Consider the following 26,421-nt stretch of genomic DNA (forward strand, 5'->3'; position numbering starts at 1 on the left):
ATCCTATTGTTCCACCTATGGAAGTTTGGCTAGAACTCAACTGTGCTTGTCCTTAAAGAACACAATAAAAGAAATCATTCCCACTTAGATGGAATTCCTTTCACTCTCTTTCTCTTTTGGTGGTGTTCTTTCTTCCAATTCAAAGTTCTTTCCCTCCAATTTTCAGTAGCTGCCCCCTGAAGCTGTCTTGCAGCATTCTCCAAATTCTAGGTATTGTGTGTTAGATGGAAACACATGTCATCAGAACAGAGATCCTTGCTCTTTGTTTCTGGATAGATTGCTGTTAATAAGAGACTCATTTTCACTTTCAAACTGCTAAGTAATTACTTTTTCTCTGGCACAACCACTTGCCACTCTGTTCTAAAGAAACTGCATGTATGTGGATGTATTATGCATGAACAGTTAGCATAATGGATGCATATCTTGCTCTTTAAAGTAGCTTCTTTGCTGATTTTTTTTTTAAATAAAATACTTTGCGACCTTCACCTCTGAAATTGACACAAGAGAAAGAAATCCTAACAATAGACAATGCAGCCAAGATGCAAACAGTATCATATATCTTGCTTCTTGAAACATAAGTCTTGGAAAGTGTCTGCCTCATTCCCTTTCATTCATTGTTCCTGGCAAGCTGACAGATCCGCCTGATGCACTGTTACAGTAGCTCATCCAAACGACTTCTAATCAGCCACTTAAACATGTATTCATTTCAAAACTCAATCTCAAGACATAATATTAAATATAAATACTTACTGTTTAAAGGCAGATATTCTTCTATTATACACATTCCCTTCTTTTTACGCACACTCCACACACACCCCAGCCACCCTGAGAAATGTGAAAGCTATTCCCTTAAAAGCTCAGTGAGGCTTTGCCCCCCATACAGGAAAAAGCCCCAAACAATTATGACAAAGACCCTGAGTGAGTCATAAGGGGAATGCCCTTCAATTGTAGGAGCATGACTAACGTATGAATATGGGGACTGCTTCACAAGCAATCACATTTTATTTGGTTGATTCCAAAATATACAGTCTTCTATTTTTCCATACCTCAAAAAACAGATTTGAAAGTCTTGTTGACTTTCATGTGATAGGCTTTCTTATTTTTTAACATACTGCTGATAATGTCACTTAGGAACTAGGCAAAAAATAACAAAAAGTAGCACCCTTTCCATAATCTCCACTTACCCTGACATTAAAAAAAAAAAAAACTGAACGTTTTACATTATAATCCAACCCCATACAATTTACTCGTACCCTATATAATATTTTGATAATAATTTTGGTTGATAAAAGGTGATAAGTAAATAAGAAATACACAGATGTTTTATGACAAAGAAGTAAACAATTCTGCTTGAGAAAAAGTTGGAGAAGACTTAAAAAAAAAATAAGGGACATTTAAGCCAAGCATTAACAGCTAATAAGACTTTGTCACATGGTCTAGGGTAGGATCATTAGCTTTTTGTCCCTCTCCCATCCCACCTCCAAACCCCAGACATTCACTTACAATAGTATAATTTATCATTTGTCCACGTGCCTATGTCCCTCATTAGAGTGGTTTTACTCAAGAGTGGGACCTTCATCAATTTTTCTTTGTACTCCAGTACTCAAAAGGCATTCAGCAAATGGTCTTCCCTTCAAAAAAGCTTTCCTTATAAATTCAAACAGACTTTGATTCCATCCTCAAAGACAATGAGAAAAACCAGAAAATGATCAACATTACATTTTTCTTAAATAGGGATAACTGCAAAGGAAAAGATCACTGACATTGGCCCACCCGTCCAAGTCTACTCCTCCCCCTGGCACACGTATATTAGAATCTGCATGCGCATGCACTCACACACGTGATGTTTCTGACATCAGACTGATTTCATATTTAAGTTTCGGTTTTTAAGTACAAACCTACAGATGGTCAAGACAAGTCCTGAGTCTGATAATCTGCTATGGAAAATTCATGAGCTAACAACAAAGAACGAAGAATAACACCAAGACCTTGGTGGAAAAAGTCAATCAGCTCCCATGAGTTTACCAGCTTCAAAAAGAACATCTGTGGTCAGAAGACCCGTGTATGAATCTCGACTCTGTGAAGCCCCGAGGTTCTGTTCTCTGTGCACTAGAGCCGACACGGGGCTATCTGGAGCATCAGAAGAGGAACATAAGTGAGTGTATGTGACCCATGGTAGCTTCTTAATAATAAACACAGCCCCTTAAGCATAAACTCATGTCCTACCACTTGTCTTACCAGAGGAGATTCCAAACAGAGCATCAAAAGCTCTTATCCAGAGAAATCAAACCCTTTGTCTCTTCTTATTGATCAGGTTCATCATCTAGCAACAAAGATAGACTTAATGTGGACGTGTAGAAGGGAGAGAGAACGTGCAGTGAATTTATTCTGGTCCCTTCCACTCATGCAAAATTCCCCCAGATCAAATTAACTATGGCAAAACGACCTCTACTTTAGATTCACTTTAGATCCTGACTAATTTTAAACTCTGGTTTCGGGCTACAAGGGAAGGATGGCCATGTATATTTGCAGATATGGCCTGGACAAAGCTCACTTGGCCAGGCACAAGGAAGTGCTTTGCCAGAGAAAATAGTGTTCTCCGTTTACTACCTCCAGAACTAAAGCTGCTTTTACTCATTCTATGCTGTATAAAAGGCTCTTATTATATACTTCCATCCTTTGTAATATAGCTGCCCCCTTTTTTGGGAAAAAATCTGCAATAGTAAGCCTGTTAGTCCTTTAACAGAAGATAAACAGAATGCAGTGAACTTAACACCACTCTATTTTGTTTTACCCAACCACAGCATTCCATACTGAATTCATTTCTTTTCTCCCCATTTCTGTTAACAGTTATTTTTAAAGAATTAGCATAGAAGAAGGTCAGTAATGCATACAGATGTTACAGAAGTATTAGGCCATATTCCATGTAGAGAAACATGTAAATAGTTAATGGGCAAAAGTAATTTATAGTCCTCCTTTTGCCAAATGCATTTTACCTATAATTCCACTTATGTAACAGATGGTTCACTTAAGAACCTCACTGCAGAAAGTGGCTCTCAGTTAAATAACCATCAACACCACCAGCAACAGATGTTTATAGAACAAACATGACTCTGTGAAGCCCCGAGGTTCTGTTCGCTGTGCACTATTTTTAGGGCAATGTGAGGTCTATACGTAAGGAAGAATTAGAGGAGGGAAGAAAGAAAAAAAAATTTACTTTTCTGCCTCTCATGTTTCTCATATTCTTCTATATCCTTCCTTCATCACATGAAGACACTTGTTTGCTTTCTCCCCTTCTATCTTCTCGGTTAAGTCAAAGAGTTCTCCTGAATTAACCCTTCCAACTTGTCTCGCTCTTTCCTCCTAGGCCAGGACACCTACAGAAAAGACTCAACTGGTATCTTCTTGGCTCTCTTTCCTAGAGCTGGAAGATGGTTGTGCATCTGGGCAAAGAGGTTCAAGCTAACTGGCCTGAGCATCCCCCACTGGGTCCACTCTGAGGTTATGGGGCATCAGGGAACCAGGATCTAATCCCAAACTCCCCGCTTGTTGGCATCCTCAGGACATCTATGATTTGGGGTCATTACTGTGTTAGAATTAGGAATCTTGTCAAACTATTTTTCTGGGACTTTCTTACCACATTAGAGATGCATGTACCAACCACTTTTTATCACAGAGATCTTCATCATCCCCACCTACCTACCATTCCCTAAATCACCTGATGGAAAGAAGAGAAGAAACTGAAAGATTTCACAGAACATCAAAGATTTATTTCCAAATGAGCAAAGCAGCCTTAAAACTGGGTGAAAAAAGTCTGTTTGTGGGGGCGGACCAAGATGGCGGAGGAGTAGGAGACCTGGATTTTGTCTGGTCTCAGGAATTCAGCTGAATAGGAATCAAACCATTCTGAACACCTACGAACTCAGCAGGAGACCGAAGAAGAGAGTAGCAACAACTCTCTGAACAGAGAAGCGACCACTTTCTGGAAGGTAGGACGTGCGGAGAAGTGAATCCGAGGCGAGATTCAGGAGGAGAGATGGCAGGGGAGGGGCCTCCGACGGCCGCTTCTGGCAAGTGCTAGAGCCCCTGAGCACAAAATCGGAGCTTTTAGAAGTTGGCTCCGCAGAGGGGCGTCACTCCAGTGGCTAAGCTGGGGGTGGAAACCTCATGAGACAGTGTGGTCCCAGGACCCTCGGGGTCACAGAAAGACCGGGGGTGCCTGAGTTAGGCAGAGCTCCAGGGTATCAGAGCGGGGAAGCCAGTTGCAGAAACGGAGCCGAGGCGCGGGCCCTCAGCTCGGGGTGGCCATAAACTGTGATCAGTGACAGTCAGGCCACTGCTCCTCCAGCAGGGACCCAATGAGTGGCAGATCCGGGGAGACTCCCCTTCCTCCCCCCGGGGAGGAGCGGTGCGGAGGGATCTGCTGGGTTTGAAGACTCTACAGGGGGTCCGGTGCCAGAGACAGAAACGCTCGGTCACAGGCCCGGCGAGCACAGAGTGCGGCCGGAGACCGGGGAGGCGGGAGTGACTGCTTTTCTCTGGGGGCGCACTAAGGAGCGGGGCCCCGAGTTCTCCGCTCCTCCAAGTGGAGATTGGGAGGCCACCATTTTCACCCTGGTCCTCCAAAGCTGTACCAGAGCTTGCACGGAACAAAAGTTCCTGAGAGCAAACCCGAGCAGCTTGCTTAGCCCGGACCGACAAGGGCGGGGCAATTCCGCCTCCGGCAAAGACATTTGGGAACCACGGCAACAGGCCCCGCCCCCCGATCAGCACGACCAGCCAGCAAGCCAAGACCAAGTTTACCCATCAAGGAGAACGGGAGAACTCCAGCGCTAGGGGAATACTGCACATAGAATTCATGGCTTTTTTTTACCATGATTCATTAGTTTTTCAAAGTTAATTTTTTAACAGTTTTTTTAATTTTTCGTTTTCCCTTTTTCAACCAACATCTTATGAATCCCTTTTTTTAAAAAAACATTTTTTATTTTTCATTTTTAGAGTCAAATTTTATCCCTTCATAGTACTTACCCTTATTTTTGGCATATATATATAAGTTGTTCTCTCTTTAAAATTTTGAGATACAGTTTCTTCTAAAAGATCAAAATATACCCTAAATCACTAGTGTATGGTTTTGTTCTAGTCTCCTGCCTGATCACATTCTCTCCTTTTTTTCTTTTTTAAATCTTTTCTTTTTTCAAACAACTTCTTATCAATTCCTTTTATAAAATCTTCTATAATTTTCAACTTTACAGTCATCTTCCATCCCTTCATTGTATCAACCATATATAAGTCTTTCTTCCTCTAAAATTTTAGGAGGCACTTTTTTCTAACAGACCAAAATACGCCCCAAATCTAGTGTGTGGCACTGATCTATGCACTAGCCTGATCATATTTGATCACATTCTGGTTTTCTTTTTTGTATTGTTCTGTTTTTGTTTTTATCTTTTTTTTTTTTCTTTTTCTTTCTTTTCTCTTTCTTTTCTCTTTCTTTCCCTTTCTTTTCCCCCGGTTTCAGGTCTTTTCTGATTTGTATAGAGTATATTTGCTGGGGACGTTGTTATCCTGTTAGCATTTTGTTCTCTCATTCATCTATTCTCCTCTGGACAAAATGATAAAACGAAAAAAATCACCTCAGCAAAAAGAACAAGAGGTAGTACCGTCTGCCAGGGACCTACTCAATATGGACATTAGTATGATGTCGGACCTAGAGTTCAGAATCATGACTTTAAAGAAACTAGCTGGGCTTGAAAAAAGCATGAAAGTTATTAGAGAATCCCTTTCTGGAGAAATAAAAGAACTAAAATCTAACCAAGTCAAAATCAAAAAGGCTATTAATGAGGTGCAACCAAAAATGGGGGCACTAACTGGTAGGATAAATGAGGCAGAAGAGAGAATCAGCGATATAGAAGACCAAATGATGGAAAATAAAGAGGCTGAGAAAAAGAGAGAGAAACAACTACAGGATCACGAGGGCAGAATTCCAGAGATAAGCGATACCATAAGATGAAACAACATTACAGTAACTGGGATCCCAGAAGAAGAAGAAAGAGAGAGAGGGGCAGAAGGTATACTGGAGCAAATTATAGCAGAGAACTTCCCTAACGTGGGGAAGGAAACAGGCATCAAAATCCAGGAGGCACAGAGAACCCCTCTCAAAATCAATAAAAATAGGCCAACACCCAGACATCTAATAGTAAAACTTATGAGTCTCAGAGACAAAGAGAAAATCCTGAAAGCAGCTCGGGAGACGAGATCTGTAACCTACAATGGTAGAAATATTAGACTGGCAACAGACCTATCCACAGAGACCTGGCAGGCCAGAAAGGACTGCATGATATCTTCAGAGCACTAAACGAGAAAAATATGCAGCCAAGAAGACTATATCCAGCTAGGCTCTCATTGAAAATAGAAGGAGAGATAAAAAGCTTCCAGGACAAACAAAAACTAAAGGAATTTGCAAACACGAAACCAGCCCTACAAGAAATACTGAAAGGGGTCCTCTAAGCAAAGAGAGAGCCTAAAAGCAGCATAGACCAGAAAGGAACACAGACAATATACGGTAACAGTCACCTTCCAGGCAATACAATGGCACTAAATTCATATCTTTCAATAGTTATCCTGAATGTAAATGGGCTAAATGCCCCAATCAAAAGACACAGGCTATCAGCTTGGATTAAAAAACAAGACCCATCGATATGCTGTCTGCAAGAGACTCATTTTAGACCCAAAGACACCCCCACATTGAAAGTGAGGGGGTGGAAAACCATTTACCATGCTAATGGACACCAAAAGAAAGCTGGGGTGGCAATCCTTGTATCATACAAATTAGATTTTAAAACAAAGACTGTAATAAGAGATGAGGAAGGACACCATATCCTACTTAAAGGGTCTATCCAACAAGAAGATCTAACAATTGTAAATATCTATGCCCCTAACATGGGAGCAGCCAATTATATAAGGCAATTAATAACAAAAGCGAAGGAACACATTGACAACAATACAATAATAGGGGGGGCCTTTAACACCCCCCTGAGTGAAATGAACAGATCATCTAAGCAAAAGATCAACAAGGACATAAAGACTTTAAATGACACACTGGACCAAATGGACTTTACAGACATATTCAGAACATTCCATCCCAAAGCAACGGAATACACATTCTTCTCTAGTGCCCATGGAACATTCTCCAGAATCGATCACATCCTAGGTCACAAATCAGGTCTCAACTGGTACCAAAAGACTGGGATTATTCCCTGCATATTTTCAGACCACAATGCTTTGAAACTAGAACTCAATCACAAGAGGAAAGTTGGAAAGAACTCAAATACATGGAGGCTGAAGAGCATCCTACTAAAGAATGAATGGGTCAACCTGGAAATTAAAGAACAATTAAAAAAATTCATGGCAACCAATGAAAATGAAAACACAACTGTTCAAAAACTTTGGGATACAGCAAAGACAGTCCTGAGAGGAAAGTATATAGCAATACAAACCTTTCTCAAAAAACAAGAAAGGTCTCAAATACACAACCTAACCCTATACCTAAAGGAGCTGGAGAAAGAACAGCAAATAAAGCCTAAACCCAGCAGGAGAAGAGAAATAATAAAGATCAGAGCAGAAATCAATGAACTAGAAACCAAAAGAACAGTAGAACAGATCAACGGAACTAGGAGCTGGTTCTTTGAAAGAATTAACAAGATTGATAAACCCCTGGCCAGACTTATCAAAAAGAAAAGAGAAATGACCCAAATCAACAAAATCATGAATGAAAGAGGAGAGATCACAACCAACACCAAAGAAATACAATTATAAAAACATATTATGAGCAACTCTCTGCCAGCAAATTAGATAACCTGGAAGAAATGGGTGCATTCCTAGAGATGTATCAACTACCAAAATTGAACCAGGAAGAAACAGAAAACCTGAACAGACCTATAACCACTAAGGAAACTGAAGCAGTCATCAAAAATCTCCCAAAAACAAAAGCCCAGGGCCAGATGGCTTCCCAGGGGAATTCTATCAGACATTTAAAGAAGAATTAATACCTATTCTCCTGAAACTGTTCCAAAAAATAGAAATGGAAGGAAAACTTCCAAACTCATTTTGAGGCCACCATTACCTTGATCCCAAAACGAGAAAAAGACCCCATCAAAAAGGAGAATTACAGACCACTATCCTTGATGAACATGGATGCAAAAATTCTCACCAAAATACTAGCCAATAGGATCCAACAGTACATTAAAAGGATTATTTACCATGACCAAGTGGGATCTATCCCTGGGCTGCAAGGTTGGTTCAACATCCACAAATCAATCAACGTGATACAATACATTAACAAAAGAAAGAACAAGAATCATATGATCCTCTCAACAGATGCAGAAAAAGCATTTGACAAAGTACAGCATCCTTTCTTGATCAAAAGTCTTCAGAGTATAGGGATAGAGGGCACATACCTCAATATCATAAAAGCCATCTATGAAAAACCTACAGCAAATATCATTCTCAATAGGAAAAAGCTAAGAGCTTTTCCCCTAAGGTCAGGAACGTGGCAGGGATGTCCACTCTCACCACTGCTATTCAACATAGTATTAGAAGTCCTAGCCACAGCAATCAGACAACCAAAAGAAATCAAAGGCATCCAAATTGGCAAAGAGGAAGTCAAACTCTCACTCTTTGCAGATGATATGATACTGTATGTGGAAAACCCAAAAGACTCCACCCCAAAACTGCTAGAACTCATACAGGAATTCAGTAAAGTGGCAGGATAGAAAATCAATGCACAGAAATCAGTGGCATTCCTATACACCAACAACAAGACAGATCAAGGAGTCGATCCCATTACAATTGCACCCAAAACCATAAGATACCTAGGAATAAATTTAACCAAAGAGGAAAAGGATCTGTCCTCAGAAAACTGTAAAATACTCATGAAAGAAATTGAAGAAGACACAAAGAAATGGAAAAACGTTCCATGCTCATGGATTGGAAGAACAAACATTGTGAAGATGTCAATGCTTCCTAGAGCAATCTACACATTCAATGCAATCCCCATCAAAATACTTTTTTCAAAGAAATGGAACAAATAATCCTAAAATTTGTATGGAACCAGAAGAGAACCCGAATAGCCAGAGGAATATTGAAAAAGAAAAGCAAAGCTGGCGGCATCACAATTCCAGACTTCCAGCTCTATTACAAAGCTGTCATCATCAAGACAGTATGGTACTGGCAGAAAAACAGACACATAGATCAATGGAACAGAATAGAGAGCCCAGAAATGGACCCTCAACTCTATGGTCAACTAATCTCTGACAAAGCAGGAAAGAATGTCCACTGGAGAAAAGACAGTCTCTTCAACAAATGTGTTGGGAAAATTGGACAGCCACATGCAGAAGAATGAAACTGGACCATTTCCTTACACCACACACAAAAATGGACTCCAAATGGTTGAAAGACCTAAATGTGAGACAGGAGTCCATCAAAATCCCAAAGGAGAACACAGGTAGCAACCTCTTCGACCTCAGCCGCAGCAACTTCTTCCTAGAAACATCGCCAAAGGCAAGGGAAGCAAGGACAAAAATGAACTATTGGGATTTCATCAAGATAAAAAGCTTTTGCACAGCAAAAGAAACAGTCAACAAAACCAAAAGACAACCGACAGAATGGGAGAAAATATTTGCAAATGACATATCAGATAAAGGGCTAGTATCCAAAATTTATAAAGAACTTATCAAACTCAACACCCAAAGAACAAATAATCCAATCAAGAAATGGGCAGAAGACATGAACAGACATTTTTCCAAAGAAGACGTCCAAATGGCCAACAGACACATGAAAAAGTGCTCAACATCGCTCGGCATCAGGGAAATCCAAATCAAAACCTCAGTGAGATACCACCTCACACGAGTCAGAATGGCTAAAATTAACAAGTCAGGAAACAACAGATGTTGGCGGGGATGTGGAGAAAGGGGAACCCTCCTACACTGTTGGTGGGAATGCAAGCTGGTGCAGCCCCTCTGGAAAACAGTATGGAGGTTCCTCAAACAGTTGAAAATAGGGCTACCATACGATCCAGCAATTGCACTACTGGGTATTTACCCCAAAGATACAAATGTAGGGATCCGAAGGGATACGTGCACCCCGATGTTTATAGCAGCAGTGTTCACAATAGCCAAACTGTGGAAAGAGCCAAGATGTCCATCGACAGATGAATGGGTAAAGAGGAGGTGGTATATATACACAATGGAATATTATGCAGCCATCAAAAGGAATGAGATCTTGCCATTTGCAACGACGTGGATGGAACTGGAGGGTGTTCTGCTGAGTGAAATAAGTCAATCAGAGAAAGACATGTATCATATGACCTCACTGATATGAGGAATTCTTAATCTCAGGAAACAAACTGAGGGTTGCTGGAGTGGTGGGGGGTGGGAGGGATGGGGTGGCTGGGTGATAGACATTGGGGAGGGTATGTGCTATGGTGAGCACTGTGAATTGTGCAAGACTGTTGAATCACAGACCTGTACTTCTGAAACAAATAATGCAACATATGTTAAGAAAAAAGAAAAAGAAGAAGATAGCAGGAGGGGAAGAATGAAGGGGAGTAAGTCGGAGGGGGAGAGGAACCATGAGAGACGATGGACTCTGAAAAACAAACTGAGGGTTCTAGAGGGGAGGGGGGAGGGGGGATGGCTTAGCCTGGTGATGGGTATTAAAGAGGGCACGTTCTGCGTGGAGCACTGGGTGTTATGCACAAACAATGAATCATGGAACACTACAGCAAGAACTAATGATGTAATGTATGGTGATTAACATAACAATAAAAAATGTTTAAAAAACTGGGTGAAAAATAATAGTCTCAAAATCAATTTTTATATAACTAGAGTTCATACCATTAATATCACCAACCATGTTACAGCTAATATAGGCAGCCAATTAATATGAGTGAAAAACTTAAATATGATGTTCAAGAACCCAATAAATAGCCTCAAATATGCCAAAGGTTTTACAAATATTCGGCTCACTGCCCATTTTCATTATAGATCTTACTCTCAAATTTTAAATACAAGGTCTCATAATTTATAGCCATGATGACCATCTGCTTCAATAACTACAAAGGACATATTTTATTAATTTCCCACCATGGACATTACGTTTTGAAATATTTAGTCTATCAAGGTAATTTCTAAACACAAATTTTGTTTCTATCTAAAAGCAATAATGGACAGCTCTGCTCTCTCTCTCTCTGTCTCCTACTTTTCAGTTCAATTCAGCACTCTCTTCTTTTTTTAACTTAGAACCCCTTCTGCCCCTCCCTGAATTTGCAGGGGGGGGGGGAAGATACATAAACAAATATTCACAAATCTTAGATGGACATGTGCAGAGACAAAAAGGTAAGTAGTTTAAAAAGGTAAGTAGAATTCAATGATTTCAGTTTAAAAATAAAACTGCCAGGGCCCCTGAAAACATGCACCAGGCGTTACCATCTTCATAGTGGGTGATTTTCCAACCTCCAGTATATTATTCATATACTTAAGAGGATGTGAACATAAAAAAGGTTTATGAAAGAAGATGGGCTAGACACCAATGACTAATGGCAAAGAGTTCTCTCCAAAATCTACTCTGTCTTAAGCCCCAAAGATAAGTGTCTTCCCTTCAATTCCATCACTAGAATCCCAAATCTGGTTGTCAGGGAAAAAGGACAATTCTTGGGGGCCTGAGTTGCTTGGCCTGGTGCCTTGCTGCACATTTAGCTGAGTAGTTAATCTCCCAGAGCAGTGCCTACTGTGGCATTCCTGCTATTCTTTACCATCTGGAGCCTGGAGTTGATATTAGCTTGAACCACACATGGAGGAGAAAAGAAAAAAGAAAAAAACTCTCATTCGCATTTAACTGAAATTGGTGGCAGAACAATGCACCATGCCGTCCAGGCTTTCACACATGTAAGAAAGGAAAGAAAGCGTAAAGTACAAACCTTCTCCTTTGTTTTCTGGTTCTCTGCTCTGAGGTCTTCATATTCGCCTATGGCTAAAAGAAAAAAAAAAAAAAAAAAGGAAAGCAACGTTATAACACCATCAAAAGTTTACTGTAGGAAAACCCAGAATCCAACTACTCATCTCTATTGTCCCTTTGGTATGTTGGTGGTGGGGTAGAAAAGAGGCCACAGAAGAAGGGCTTCTGCTTTTAAGAGTAAGAAAGAAAAAGAGACCACCAAGCCAAATTTCCAATTCTCCCTGGGTCACAGAAAGACCTCAGAGCCATAAGTGACCTATGACAAGTCACTTCTCCTTGGTGCTCAGCACTTGGGTCCCGTGAAAGGAGACAGGTGGATGCTCCCTGACGTTCCTTCTAGCACCGTTACTCTGTGGTGCTATAACCAGAGGTTTATTTTTAAATCAGCCTCCAGAAAATAATGTCAGCTTACACATTCAGTTCAGTGTCACACATCTGCTTTATCCACAGAGCAAAAAGTTTACACTATGAGCATTCAGCTAAGAACAACTACTTTCAGGCATTGCAAGATCATCCACCACCAAGCCACGATCGGATACCAGCCAGATTCATTTCACTAAGTTGGAAAAATATGTGAACTGTCTGGAAATATTTCCAACTATGTGAAAAAACAGCAACTTATTATTTAAAACCCTCTATTGCCAGAAAGTGTAGCCTGAACACCCACATTCATCTCTTAGCCAAAGCACCACTCTTAGATAGCCTCACCGTTGAGAATATGATGTTTACAGCATATGATGGGAAGAAAGAGCATGATCCAGCATTAAGAATGGAGCAGAATGTGTAAGGTGGGCCTACTCCCAGACCAGCACCTTGACTGGCACCATAGAGCCAGGCCATTATTAGATTGGATTTTTATACTTGTACCTATAAAAAAATGTAATTGGGATTTATCTACAAAAAGCTCAGTTTTTTTCTTAAAAAAAGAAAAGACAAATAGAGTTTCCTATTTCCATCAATAACTAGATGATAGAAAAAAAGAATCTAAAACCAGTGGCTTCAAGAACATCCCAGATAATCTGGTTATTAATTCTAGAAGTGTAGGATTCTAACCACTGGAACAGAGAAAAACCCAAAAACAAACAATGCACATGGTGAAGTATATCATTTGTGTCCTCCAACAGTGATCCAAAGGATTTGGAGTAGCTACGGTGATTGTAGAACCACAACCTTTAAATCCAACCAAATGAACAAATATTTATGGGATTACACCACCAATGCCCATAGGTTTTACTGGCACTCTCTGACCATCTAAATAAGAGTTAATGGACAATTTTATTGAAGCCACACCCAAAAAGAATTCTTGAAAATGAGACAGCCAATAAAATAGCTGAATGTATACAGGTAAAGATAGAGCCTTTTTAAAAATAATTATATTTTCAACAGAAAACATTTGAGTGACCACACGATGAAGTCTTATGCACACCAGCTCCTCATCAGCCACCACCACACAAAGCCCAATCAATGGGTATAAAGCCAATTGTCCTTGGTTATGAAAAAAAAAAAAATCAATAAAATGACCCCCTCCTTTTTTAACAGAAAGAAACAAAACTAAGAGATTCTAAAAATATACACTTATGCACTGGGTAGTCTATGGTCATGGTCCTAAGTCTTATTACTATATCTAATATTCTTTCAAAAAATAAATATATATTTTACTGAGAGACTTTAGTTTACTTGACATTTAAAAGTAAAAAAAATAAAAATAAAAAAATAAAAGTATCTGTAGATGAAGTTGAAAAATCAAGATTGACTTACCACTCTATTCTTGATGACCTATTTTACAGACGAACAAACAATAAAGGCTTATAAAACCACGATCTCATACTGACATTAAGAAAATGTTTTTCTATTTAAAACATTAGATAACACCTTTGAAGCTTTTTAAAAATACCGATACTATTCTTCCATTATATTGCCAATAAAATCCAGATGAAACATTGCAGACTCTCAACTATAGGGTCTTCATGAAAAGCATTAATTAAGAACCCTTCACCTATCATGCCTTAATGGAAACCACAGACAGTGTGCTTTCTTGTGACTCTGTGCAACTTAAAAAAATAAAGCCAGGTAAAGGGAACGGAGAGGAAAAGTATGGGCAGAATTCCCAGTGGGAATGTAGCACGTGGGGAACAGGGCATAAATGGAAAGAAAAACATATATTCATATTTTTTTCACTGAAGTTAGAAAACCAAACTCGCTGTCCTAACAAGATTTACACACACACACACACACACACACACACACACACACCATAGTGAATAAACATGTAACCCCATCCTCAGGAAAATTGGCAAAAACTGAAGTGACCTATAGTATTCAGCTACTTCTTTTTTGGCAATGCTAAAGGGTCACAGAGAAAGCCTTCTTCTTGTTTCAGAAGTGGCTCAGAGTTTGGAAATTTTTTAAGTGAGTCACACAACTCAAGTGATTGGATGATACAGATCCTCCAAATCTTGAAGTAACCAATGCAAAAGTAAAGATGAACTGGACCAACGCTCTACCACATGAAAGATACCCACGGCTTGGGAAGACTTCATCTCCTGGGTTTCAGGTACAGAGGATTTCAATGTACGGTAAGGTCACATCGCACAGTAATTAAAAAGTGCAGCCAAGGGACTTTGGTGTAGTTGGTTAACCTCTCTAAATCACAGATTCCTCCTCTGGAAAATAAGGACGAAAATTATACGTCTTTCACACGGTATGGTGATTAAGAGTAAGCTAACATGTAAGGTGTAAGAGTGCTTAGGTATGTTATGTGTTCAATACATGTTAGCCATGCTTGTTGTTACTGATACAGCAAAGTACATCAGATCTTGTGTGCATGGTAAGAGATCAGGCTGCTCCCTAATGCCCTCGGCACATGGCCTGAAAGCTGGTAGAGCAGAAAATCTCCGAAACCCTACTACTGCTACCCAAATAAAAGGAGAAAGAGGGCCAACAATCAGTTGTAGTGTGTTGTAGTTTAAAAAAAAAAAAAAAAACAGCAAGGAAGTGGAAGCATATCTGGGAGCTGTACTTTTCAATCCTGGCTGCACATCGGAATCACCTGGGGAGCTTTTAAATTATACAGATGTCTAGCCCCCTCGCAGCCCACCCCACCCCAAGATTCTAATTTAACTAGTCTAGGGTGGACCTTGGGCACCATATTTGTTTGAGAAGTGAACACCCCAGGCGATTCTAATGTGCAGCCAGGGAGGGGAATCACTCCGTAAGGGTACAGAATGGAAGAAAAAGGGAGATGTGGAGAAAACAAGGAGAATATCAGGCAGAGCACGTGTTTCAAGAATCATGCTGGTTTTCCATTTTCCAACTCCCTAATGCCAAGAAAGGGAGCTTTCTTTCCAAGCTGCAAATCATGACATAGTCAGCCCAGAAATCAGATGAGTAGACTTGGTCGTTTCAGAAGCATGGCACTTAAAGTTCTGATGAACTTTAAGCAGTAACACCTCTGGCTGGGATGAGTCACCATCACGGTTTGCCCGGGACTTTCCCAGTTACAGACTAAAGAAGAAGAGAGCCCAGTGTCCTTGGACACCTCTTAGTCCTGAGCAGGTTAATCGCCCTATCCCAAGGATAAGCACCACATCAGTACTTCCCAACTAATACCTTCTAGACCTGCACTGTCGAATACGGAGGCGCTAGCTACAGGTAGCTAACTTACATGTAAATTAATTAAAATTAAAGAAAATTTAAAATTTCGTTCTTCAGTTGCACTAGCCGTACTTCCAGTGTTCCACAGCTACGTGTGGCTAGGGACTCCCGGAGCAGACAGCGGACAAAGAACATTTCCATCACCGCGGGAAGTTCTGCTAGGCAGTACTATTCTGCACGTCTCTATCCAGCCAGCCTCCAAGCACCTCAAACTCAACATGTTAGAAAGTGAACTCATCAAACTCCTTTCCACCCAAACCTCCTCCTTCCCATATGCATGATGTCCTTCTGGGGTCATCACCAACCTGGTCCTCAAGCTAGTACCTCAGGATCATCCTTGATTCCCCTCTTTCTCCCACCTTCCAAAGAACTATCAAATTGCTCCCATCTCTTAGAACGTCTCCCCAGTCTGCCCTTCCTCTACAGTATGTCTGCCCTAATTCTAATCTTCAATAATGGTAAAGTCCTCTCATGCAGCCTCTAGCCTCCCTCTATCCCAGTTCACTCTTCACAAAAGAGATGGTTAGCACAGTAATAAGGCAGCCTGGTTACATCATTCTGGTAGCCCACCGAGATGTTACTTCACAACCTGGGACACCCATCCCCACCCCTGCCATTCAGCCTTAGAGACCATCACTCAGTCCATCATACCTCTAAGACCATTCACACCCAGGTGCCTTTATAAACATTTTTCCCTTCACCTCCCCATCTTCCCTACCTCCTCCTTGACAATGCAATTCAACTGTCATTTCCTGTAAGAAACCTTCCCCACATACCTAAGGCAAAAATCAACATTTATATTTCTAATATACTACCAGAGTACCCTGTTCATCTATCTCTACTAGAGCATCAACGTGTAACATTATAAACTACCTGAGCACAAGTCTGTTTTCTCGTCTTCTCTCCCATCTGATTCACTGCTATAGATCTTATACCCAGCAGAATACGAAGCAGAGTTGGTACCTATGTTGACTGAATGGCTGATTCATATAAATCTGTGATGTGGAGCAATTAAGCCAAATATCAACAACCCCATTTTAAAAATGAAGATACAAATACATAGAGAAGTCAAATTCCACAGTAAGAAATATTGGAGGCAGGACCAGTCTACTGATTTCCAAAGTCATTCGTGTAAAAAAACATTACTGGGCATTACTGTGAGCAGTGTGCTAAAACACTGGACCAGAAACAATCCTCTAGGGTGAGGACTATGTCTTTATACATACAGCTACCAACATCTAGCACAATGCCTGACGTATAGCAGGCACTGGATAAATGTGTGTTAAATTAAGGAAGAAGGAAGAATGGATCTAGGTCTTCCCATGAACAAATCATGAAAGAGCATGTACTGTCCTCCCCATATTAAAAGGGTCTCTTACATCACGTGTTACAAGATACTTAATAAAAGTGAAGCTTTAAATAGCCATCAAATATAACCAGAAAAACACTGCCTCATAAGATCTTCTAATGTAGATTCTCATCCATTAAGTCTGCATCTTTGAGACTCATGTAGCCTTGAAACACCTCTTACTAATGGGGAACGAGGACATGAGTCATAAGAGATAATGTTCAATTAGGACATTATTCCCTTCTGCACATATGACAATGGGTCCTCTTTTAGAGCCAGAGCAGAAAGAGAAGTCATTTATACCTCCCTTGTTAATTAAAGCATTAGAAAAGCCAGAAAAAAAAAACACTACTGGAAAACGTGATCAAAAAACAAAGATGACAGATTTCACATCTGAAAAGAAATGATGGCAAACCTGAAATTTACACATTACTTGGTAGAACACACAGTTCGGTGCTAATGAATTAATGATGCTTAAGAAGTACTCCCAACGAACTATAGGAATGACTTCAAATTAACCCACAGAAAGGAAGGAAATGGAGCATGTTGATAAAATTGTATAAGTCTGGTTTCCAGTCGGGCATGGAGCTTTTCTGTCACCACTCCTGTCCTCCTAACAACAGAAAAGTGGAACAAACTGAAAATCAACAATTCTTCGATCCACCAGAGAACTGAGGTCACAGGGCAAACTGCTATTCCAGAATTAGAGAGACAAGCAAGATACAGACAATAATGACTTCCTGAAGCAGAAGGCAAGGTGTGGAACCCACTCGGCAACCAGCGCCAAGAGAGGGAAATCTAAACTGTCGATGGCGAATTGCTGAAGGCTCAGTTCTAACAAGTTTGAGAGTTAAAAACTCCAATGGGTGGGCCAGTCTTAGGAGGGTCCCAACCTTTAGGGAGTTTTATCTCCAGGAGCGCTACCACAGCCTCAGAGGAAGTATCAGAAGAAATTTCCCTACTGCTTCAGGCAGGGGAAGAGGGTGAGGAGCCATGCTGAAATATGCCCAGAGCTTCTGTTCTTCGTTGCAAGGCCGGCCCTCGGGAGAAATTATTTCTCTAGAGCCTGACAGACTTGGCAGAAGGTAATAGCCAACTCCAAGGCCCCTCTAGCCTTCCTGTCTCAACTAAGCAGGAAACACCAAAACAGAGAAGCACAGATGAAAGTCACAGCCCAGGGGCACAGGCTCACCAAGAGACAGAGATCACATCACAGGACCATGGGAGGCTTCCTCTCCCCCATACCTTACCCCCCATGGATGTTTATAGCAGCGTTATGCACCATTGCCAAAACCTGGAGGCAACCATCATGTTCATCAACAGGTGAATGGATAAACAAAATGTGGTACATACATGATACTGAGTATTCTTCAGTGATAGAAAGAAATAAATGCACTATCAAGCCACAAAAAGACATGGGGGACCCATACGTGCATATTGCTAAGTGAAAGAAGTCAATATAAAAATGCTACATACCGAGTAATTCCAACTCTATGACACTGTGAAAAAAGCAAAACTACAGAGCCAGTAAAAAGATGAGTGATGCTGCCAGGAGTTCAGAGGTAAGGAGGGAGCAATGAACAAGTAGAGCAGAGGGAATTTTTGGAGCAGTGAAATTATTCTGTATGGTAATGTAATGGTGGGTACGAGTCATACATCTGTCAAAATCCATAGGATGTATATAACACAAAGAATGAGCCCCAATGTAAACTATGGACTTAATTAATAATAATGTATCAGTATGCCTCATCAATTCTAAGGAATGCACCACACTAACTCAAAGTGATAATAATAGAGAAAACAGAGAGTGGGGGAAGATGAGGGGCTATGTGGAAATTCTCTGTACTTTCTGCTCAGTTCTTCTGTAAACCTAAAACTGTGCCCCAAAAGTCTTATTTAAAACAAACGTATACACACACACACACACACACACACACACACACGTAACAGAATCATACTCTGATTTGTGCTACAGAGGATTTGAGATACAATCAAGTAACTGAAAGGATCCTAATACATTACTGTTCTGTGGACATAAAAAAAATTTCAGAACTCATTTTAATATCTAATTTTTACCAGCATGGTAGACAGACAACAACAAAAGCCATGCTCCTTCTATGTTTTAAACCAAAACCTAGTTGTCTAAGAGAATAAAATCTACAGCCTGACCAAGTTTAGAATATTCCCGCTTTCTGGATCCACTTTTGAGAATTTTTCCCACAGCTGCACTTTCAGATAAACGTGTACAAGCATGTAAGCAACATTTTTATTTTAATAAACTTTAATTTTACAAACTTTAAATTTATAGCAAAATTGCAAGGATAATACAGACGGTTCCCATAAGCCCTGCACCCAGTTTCTTCTATTATTAACATCTTATATTAGTATGGTACGTTTATTACAATCAATGGACCAATACTGACACATTATTATGAACTAAGGTCCACACTTTATTCATATCTCCTTAGTTTTTCCCTAATGTTCCGTTTTCCTTCCAGGATTCCACTCAGGTACCATGCTACATTTAGTTGTCAGGTCTCCTTAGACACCTCCTGGCTATGAGAGTTTCTCACTACATAGACATACATGTATCTATAAATATTTCTGTATGTAACCACCTGTATCTAAGCAAAACATGAATTCATACTGATGTCTCCAACTGTTATCTATTGCCCAAAGCATTATTTTTAATAGCAAAGACATAGAAACACAGAGGTGTCCATCCAGAGGACATTAACTACATTGTGGGAAAACTGTAGAGTAGAACACTATCCAACCCAGTTTTTTAAAGATTTTATTTATTTATTTATTTATCTGAGAGAGTATGTGAGCATGAGCAGGGGGGAGAGGCAGAGGGACAAGGAGACTCCCCTCTAAGTGGGAAGCGTGATGTGGGGCTTGATTGCAGGACCTGAGATCATGACCTGAGCAAAGTCAGACGCTTAACTGACTGAGCCACCCAAGTGCCCCTAACCAATCAATTTTTAAAGATTTAATTCTATATGTACTGATATGAATTCTGTAATATATATTCAGTGATAACTACATATGTACATACAAGTGCACAATTTTCTAAAGGAAATACAACAAAAAGTCAATTTTCTAAAGGAAATACAACAAAAAGTGTAACTCTGAGCAATGGAAAGGGGGTTAGAGCACGCATTATCAGTGGGTGACAATGCCTCAAAGAGGAATACAATCTCAGGTATTATAATGGTTTGCAACCTCCAAAGGATCACAGTATATAAAGGGATATACGGTATATCCGTGATATTAAAATTTCATGGGGAAGCCTGCTTCTCCCTCTCCCTCTGCCACTCCCCCTGCTTGTGCTTGCTCTCTGTCAAATAACTAAATAAAATCTTTAAAAAAAAATTTCATGGGGAGTAGGAACAATTAGGGGAAAAAATGTCTAAAAAGACTCCCTAAGAGAGTATAATGAAATAAAGATTAAGAAATGAGGGAACAGTTCATTGTACTTTTCACTTCCTATGCTTGTTTTCCTATGAGCATACGTTTATTTTTAAATTTAATTTAAAAAAGTCAGATTTATCTAGCCAATGGAAGTGTTAGATGAATCAGGAAATTCTGACTATCAGATGTAGTTCATCAGCCCATGCTGAGGGTCCATCTCATGGAGGGTTGCCCGGTTGGTGTCTCTTGGGCAGGAGCTCACAATCTTTAGGAGGAAGTTGCATTTTTAATCAGTATGTTGGTTTGCAACAAACACCAAGTGTCCCACAAAGCCTAAAATACTATCTGGCCATTTACAGGAAAAGTCAGCTGACTTCTAGTCTACAGTATATTCGCTTAAAAACATTTTTTGGCGTATTCATACAATGGAATACTGTTCAGCAATGCAAATAAATCAACTACAACTACACACAACAGTGCTGATAAATCTCACACATCATGAGTGAAAGAAGACAGAAACAAATACTGCATCCCGCACGATTCCATTTACTTATCTTTCAGAAACTGGCAAAACCTTGGTGACACAGATATTGGGGAAAGGCAGGCGATCGTGATTAGAGGGGTTATGAAGGGGTTTCTGGAGATGTTCTGATTCAAGTGTTGTTAGAAACATTTTTTTCAATAATTCCTTGAGATGTTCATTCACAGTTTGTACACTTTTCTCAACCTACAGTATACTTCGTTGTAAAAGCAAAACACTGCAAATGTCAATTTTACAAAAATATACCCAGATGAAGAAAGATATATTTACGAGGCTTCTTTTTATAAATAATAGGTAAGAAAGTGCATACGTACCCCGGTTTTTCAGAGATGGATGGCCCCCGAACCACACTTGGAAAAATAACGACGTAAAGCCAAGTTTGCACTTGACACCATGGCAACCATTTAATCCCAAACTGCTTTCTACTGACTGACTTTGTATGTATCCAAGACTGACAATGCTTCAGCTTTTCCTGACTGATAAGGTCACCAAGGTGGCCAATCATTTGGCCCCCTTTGTCAAAATAATGCTCTAGCTACTTTCTGGCCTCGCCGTCAAGGGAACACTGGGAGCCTCTTTAATTACTAACTCCGCTCTAAGAATAAGCCTGGCTAAACTTCCAAATGAACCTCAAGCACTATCTCTATAGTCTTGGGGAAAATGATAACCAACTCTAAAGATAAAAGGAGGTTACCTTGCTTCAAAACCCATCATCTCACCATAGGATAGTGTCTTCAGTGTGGTGGTTGTAGCTCTGGTCTCATGTGATAGCATCCTCACTGTTGGGTGGCAATCACTGCCTTCAAAACTTCCTCACCAAGTTCCAAATGACAGGCTATGACTACACTGACCAGTTCAGTGGACAGCTGTTGTCTGTGTCTGCCCAGCCTGCGTCCCCTCTTCTGGTAGTGGTGCGCCATGCTTTTTTGCACAACTATTCCAATCCATTGGTCTTTGTGGGAGCTGCCAATCAAGGTGCCCTGCCCTTCCTGGTCCAAAGGACTTAAACCCATGACCCAAACTAGGCCTCCTAGACACTCTTCCTGGAATTTACATGCCTACCACCATCTCTAGACTAGGAACTCCCCACCAGCAGGGACAAGGTTTTATTCATCACTCTATCTCTGATGCCTAGCACAGTGCCTGGCTATGAATATTCAATGCATGTGCAATGAATACATTACAAAGAAAATTATGTACCTTAAACAAATGCTGAGCTAAGTCGATCATTTCCCAGCAGCATTCTGGAGGGGGAGCAAATTGTATGATGTTTTGTAAGGGAAATGTCCACTTTAGTAGCTAGGAAATATGCATCGGAAATAGTACCCCAAGTTGCCATTTGTCAGTGCATTAAAGACATCAATCAGTCCAATAAAATAAAGCTCCGAAAAGGACAAAAAGAGAATTACCTCATTACCTCAACATCTGCTTGAACATAAGCAATCACACACTGGCTAATTTTTTTAAAGGGACATAATATAACTTTCTAGAAAGACATAATATAGCTAATTATACCATTCACGAGAAGGGAACATACAATGTTTTGAAGTAATTCAGATGTGGGTGTGATTTATAAGACATAGAGCTTAGGGAATGGTAAGTATAAATTAGAGATTGTTCATATTATGACAGACTCCGTCATTACATTTCACAACTTTTGTCAAAAGCAACCTTATTCACCACACCACTGAAGGCTTCACATTAGGGAAGGCTGCTGTCAGCTCTGCCATTCAGAGTAGATAGGAATCTTCTCTCTGAACACCCTCCTGGGGAATGGGTTCCAAGTTTTGACTGAAAATTCACTAAGGAAGAAATGAGATGAGGAAACCTCATGGCCAATAAACACACAGAAAGATTTCAAACCTCATGAGAACCAGGTAATACCATTTTTCTAAAGGTACTATTTTTGTTCATCGGACTGGCAAAAATTAAGAAACTTGTCAGACCGCCAAAATTAGTAAAGACTGCTGTTGGTCAACATTGACAAGTGTGGGGGAAAATGGGCACTGTGAGGGGAATGTGGACTGGTACAGCCATTTTGGGGGGCACTTTGGCGATGCCTGGCAAAACTTTATGGCTACTGGCCCTGTGATCCAACAATTACCTTTCTAAGAATCTAGCCTAAAAAAAAAAAAAAAAAAAATTGGTAATTGTACACATCTGTGTGACTATCTGATTCATGACTGTCTACTAGACAATAAACTTGGGGGGAGCACATACTGTCTGTCTGGTTTACTATCTCCACCCCTAGTGCCTACCACATGGGGTTCATGTATGGTAGGTATCTGGCTAAGTATTTGTTAAAAGAATAAATGAATATGTTTTAGTCAGTGTTGAAAAAGGAAAAATAAAGTGTTCATCAATATTGGTTCTTCTTGTCCACATTTAACAGGAGTGGTGGAATTACTTTCAATGTTAACAGGTAGTATAAAAAATAAGTCATATACACCATCAGCTTACAAAATTAATTATCATACTGAGAGCCCAAACACCTAGTTGCCTGTCTTTCCACCTCAAATCCCTAGCTTCTGGGTTAGTCCCATGGGTCAAACAGCAATCAAATGCTCTTGAAATAAGTCAACTGTTATCACAGTCTATGATCCAATGACAAATAAATGCCCTGGTTTTGAGATGGGCTGAAAAAATCCCAACACTTGTGTAACCAGACTCAATACTTTAAAAAAGTGCACCTTTTAAGAAACACAAATTTCAAAGTCTGTTCTACTGCCTTTGATATGCCCATAATCAAGGAAATATATCCGCTAAAATTCCAATACCGTGGATAGTCTAGTTTAGGAAGGGAGTTGAAGGTACTGGGAAGGCAAAAGCCATTAACATTTATCCAACACTTTCTAAATGCTAGATACCACAAAGAAATGTGCTCTGTCCATTTCAGTGAGGTAATAATTTCCCCAAGGTAACAGGACTGGTAAACAATCGTGCTGAGATTTGTTTCCAGGAGTGTCAACTCCAGAGAAGTCCACACACCCCAGCAAATGGTATTTGTGGTTTCCAGGAGCAACAGGTCATAGTACCGGACAGGACCTTATAAAATCATCTGGTTCAGCCCGTCTTTAGTCAGGTAAGGCATGATAACCACAAGACCCATGGAAGGGAAGAGATTCTTCAAGGTCACCGAGTTGACAAGTTGAGCCAACAGAAGTGAAAGAGCAAGAGAACAGCAGGATTAGCCACAGAGCAGGACCTCTTCCACTCTGTGGCCATGTCACCAAGTGATTCAGAAAAGCACATGTTCCTACACATTTTTATTTCCTAATTCGGTGCAGTTCCCCTCTCTCTTGACCCATATTCTCAGGCCACCCTTGGCCAGGATAATAACAGTAATTTTAAATGGAAAGAGTGTCGAACTCACATTTGATCGCTAATTTGGCTTTGTTGAGAAGTGCAGTAAGAGATGAAAATGATTGATCAGAACAGTTCTTTAAGAGGAGGTAATCTCCAGTTACCTGGCAGCGTGGAAATGCAAGGACACGGCCTGGCAGTCCTGCAGGCCAGAGCCAAACCGGGTGTTGGCTCACTGACTAACAGACTGTTAAAAATGGTTAAGTGATAAAACACATCATGGCCTGGAATCTGGCTGGGGACGGAAAGAGGAACTAGACCCAAGCGGACTGAAAAGCAGGGAAGGCTGCGAAGCTGCGCGGCAGGCCTCCCGGCGCCACTGTCCAAGGGTGGGGCCGCGGCTGGCAAGCAGGGCCGGCGGGGCTGCCCAAATCGCCTCCTCCCGAGACATCTGGTGCACCCGCTTCTCCCGCGTGTGACGGGGTGCCCTGGGTCCTCGTCCGCCCCAAATCTCGGTCCCTTCCCCCAGCCCGCGATCGCCAGCTCAAGCAACCTGCGGGGAGCGCTCCCCGCACTGCCGGGCCCCACGTCCCCGGCACCCGCACGTTACCCGCGGCCCCTGGCTCTCCGAGGCGCGCGGGGCGCGGAGGACGCTCCCACACCGGGGACGGGACTGCGGGGTGAGCGCGGCGGCCGCGACATGCCCCCGCCCCCGCCCGCCCGCCAGCCGCAGCCCAAACCCAGCGCGGGAGAGTCGTCCCCGCCCACGGGCCGCGGCGGCCCGCACCTGGCGGCCGCGCGCCCGCCTACCTTGCTCCTTCAGACTGGTGATGAGCTGCAGCTGCTTCTCCTCGTCCGAGCTGTTCATTTTGGCAGGTGGGGCCGGGAATAAAGGAAAGGAGGGAGAGGCGAGGGGTGCAGCGGGGGGAGGGGGACCAAAAGCAAGATGCCGATGGCGTGCGGCGGCACTACCCGGAAGTTGGGTCGGCTCCCGCTCCTCCTCCTCCTGGCGCCGAGCGCGCGAGTGAGATCATCCCCGCGCACCTACGCCGCGGCTGCACCTGCGGGCGACGCGGTGGCCGGGGGCGGGCCGCGCGGGCAGCCTGGGGCAGTAGGTGGGGCGGCGGGAGGAGCCGCAGCAGCCCGGGGGGTCCGCAGCCCGAGCCCCGCCTGCGGCGGCTGCAGTGCCTCGCCTTCCCCCTCCCCCGCGGAGGCCCGAGCCGAGGGATGCGCGAGGCGGCCTGGGGCGTGGGGCCCGCGGGTGTGCGCCCCGGCTCGCTTCTGCACCCCTCCTCCGCCCCACCCCCTGGCCCCCTGGACGAGCGATCCGGGGGTGGAAAGCCGGCGTTGGGGCTGCGGCGTCCCTGGCGACCGCACTTGGAGCGCTGCCGCGGGCCGCCCTTCGCGAGCCACCAAGGGACAGCGGGGCGTGGTGGGCAGTAAACTGCGAGGTTTTAACCCAGTTCTCAGGTGCCCTCAGGGGCAAGCTCAGTGCACACGTTTTGCGCCTTGGAGAGCCGGCAGGGACTGAAACGGGCCGGCCCGGTAAGTTAACGCCTCCAGAGCAAAGGAGGGCGTGGTAGTGAGTTGACAGTGCCCAGGGCCCCGGCGGCGCGGGGTTTGGAAGGTGGGAAGAACGTGGGCCCTGCAGCACGTGGGTCGCCGGGCCTAGCGGAGCGGCTGCTCTTCCCGGGCAGGACCTTGACCATGAGGCGGCTGCTCCTGCAGGCCGAATGTCCGAGGCAGCAGTGCTGGCGGAGGGAAACCCGCAATTTGTCCCACTTCACGGCCCTCTGCGCTGTTTAAATCCGGCTCTGGATTAGACCCTGACCAGAAGAGGTGTGGCAGGCCTGTCGGATTTCAAAATGGCTCTCCCCAAGCCCCAGTTGGCTGGTTAGTCTTTGGTCAAGCCTCCTGACGCCTTCAAACTTCATCTAAAGAATGGTAATAATACCATACCTACTCTCCAGGAAGATACAAAGCACCAAATCTAGAATTTGACATACTGTAGGTGTTCTTTTTTCTTTTTTACAATTAAGGTTACAGGTCAGGAAAAAGGGGTTGTGGATGCTAATTTTAGGCTAAAACAGGCACAGTTCTTTTGCCCTGATCATTAAGCATCCAAAATAAATCCAAAATGAATTAGACTCAC

General features: G+C 42.1%; 2 protein-coding genes across 11 annotated transcripts in view; one reads left to right on the forward strand and one right to left on the reverse strand.

The window, feature by feature from the left end:
* Nucleotides 1-25,320, reverse strand: part of SHTN1 (shootin 1) — a 105,261-nt gene extending 79,941 nt beyond the window's left edge. For 2 of the 7 annotated variants that reach the window (XM_027591573.1, XM_027591580.2), the window contains exons 1-2: nucleotides 25,080-25,114; nucleotides 11,972-12,024 (exon numbers count right to left, since the gene is read on the reverse strand). Coding sequence is in view for 2 of the 7 variants with exons in the window: in XM_027591576.1 (XP_027447377.1) it covers nucleotides 11,972-12,024; nucleotides 25,080-25,137 (111 nt within the window). In the remaining 5 variants the exon portion in view is untranslated. Of the gene's footprint in view, nucleotides 1-750; nucleotides 790-2,238; nucleotides 2,324-11,971; nucleotides 12,025-25,079 lie in introns of those variants that run through there. The other 5 variants (XM_027591577.1, XM_027591576.1, XM_027591579.2 and 2 more) reach the window with 5 other exon arrangements.
* The window catches only part of LOC113921132 (translation initiation factor IF-2-like), a 54,295-nt gene continuing 52,786 nt past the window's right edge, over nucleotides 24,913-26,421 (forward strand). For 2 of the 4 annotated variants that reach the window (XM_027591581.2, XM_027591582.2), the window contains exon 1: nucleotides 25,202-25,814. In XM_027591581.2, the coding sequence (XP_027447382.2) occupies nucleotides 25,216-25,800 (585 nt within the window). In that variant the 5' untranslated portion in view covers nucleotides 25,202-25,215 and the 3' untranslated portion in view covers nucleotides 25,801-25,814. Of the gene's footprint in view, nucleotides 25,146-25,201; nucleotides 25,815-26,421 lie in introns of those variants that run through there. The other 2 variants (XR_003519557.1, XR_003519562.1) reach the window with 2 other exon arrangements.

Source organism: Zalophus californianus, chromosome 15, assembly GCF_009762305.2.
Source record: "Zalophus californianus isolate mZalCal1 chromosome 15, mZalCal1.pri.v2, whole genome shotgun sequence".
Lineage (NCBI taxonomy): Eukaryota > Metazoa > Chordata > Mammalia > Carnivora > Otariidae > Zalophus > Zalophus californianus.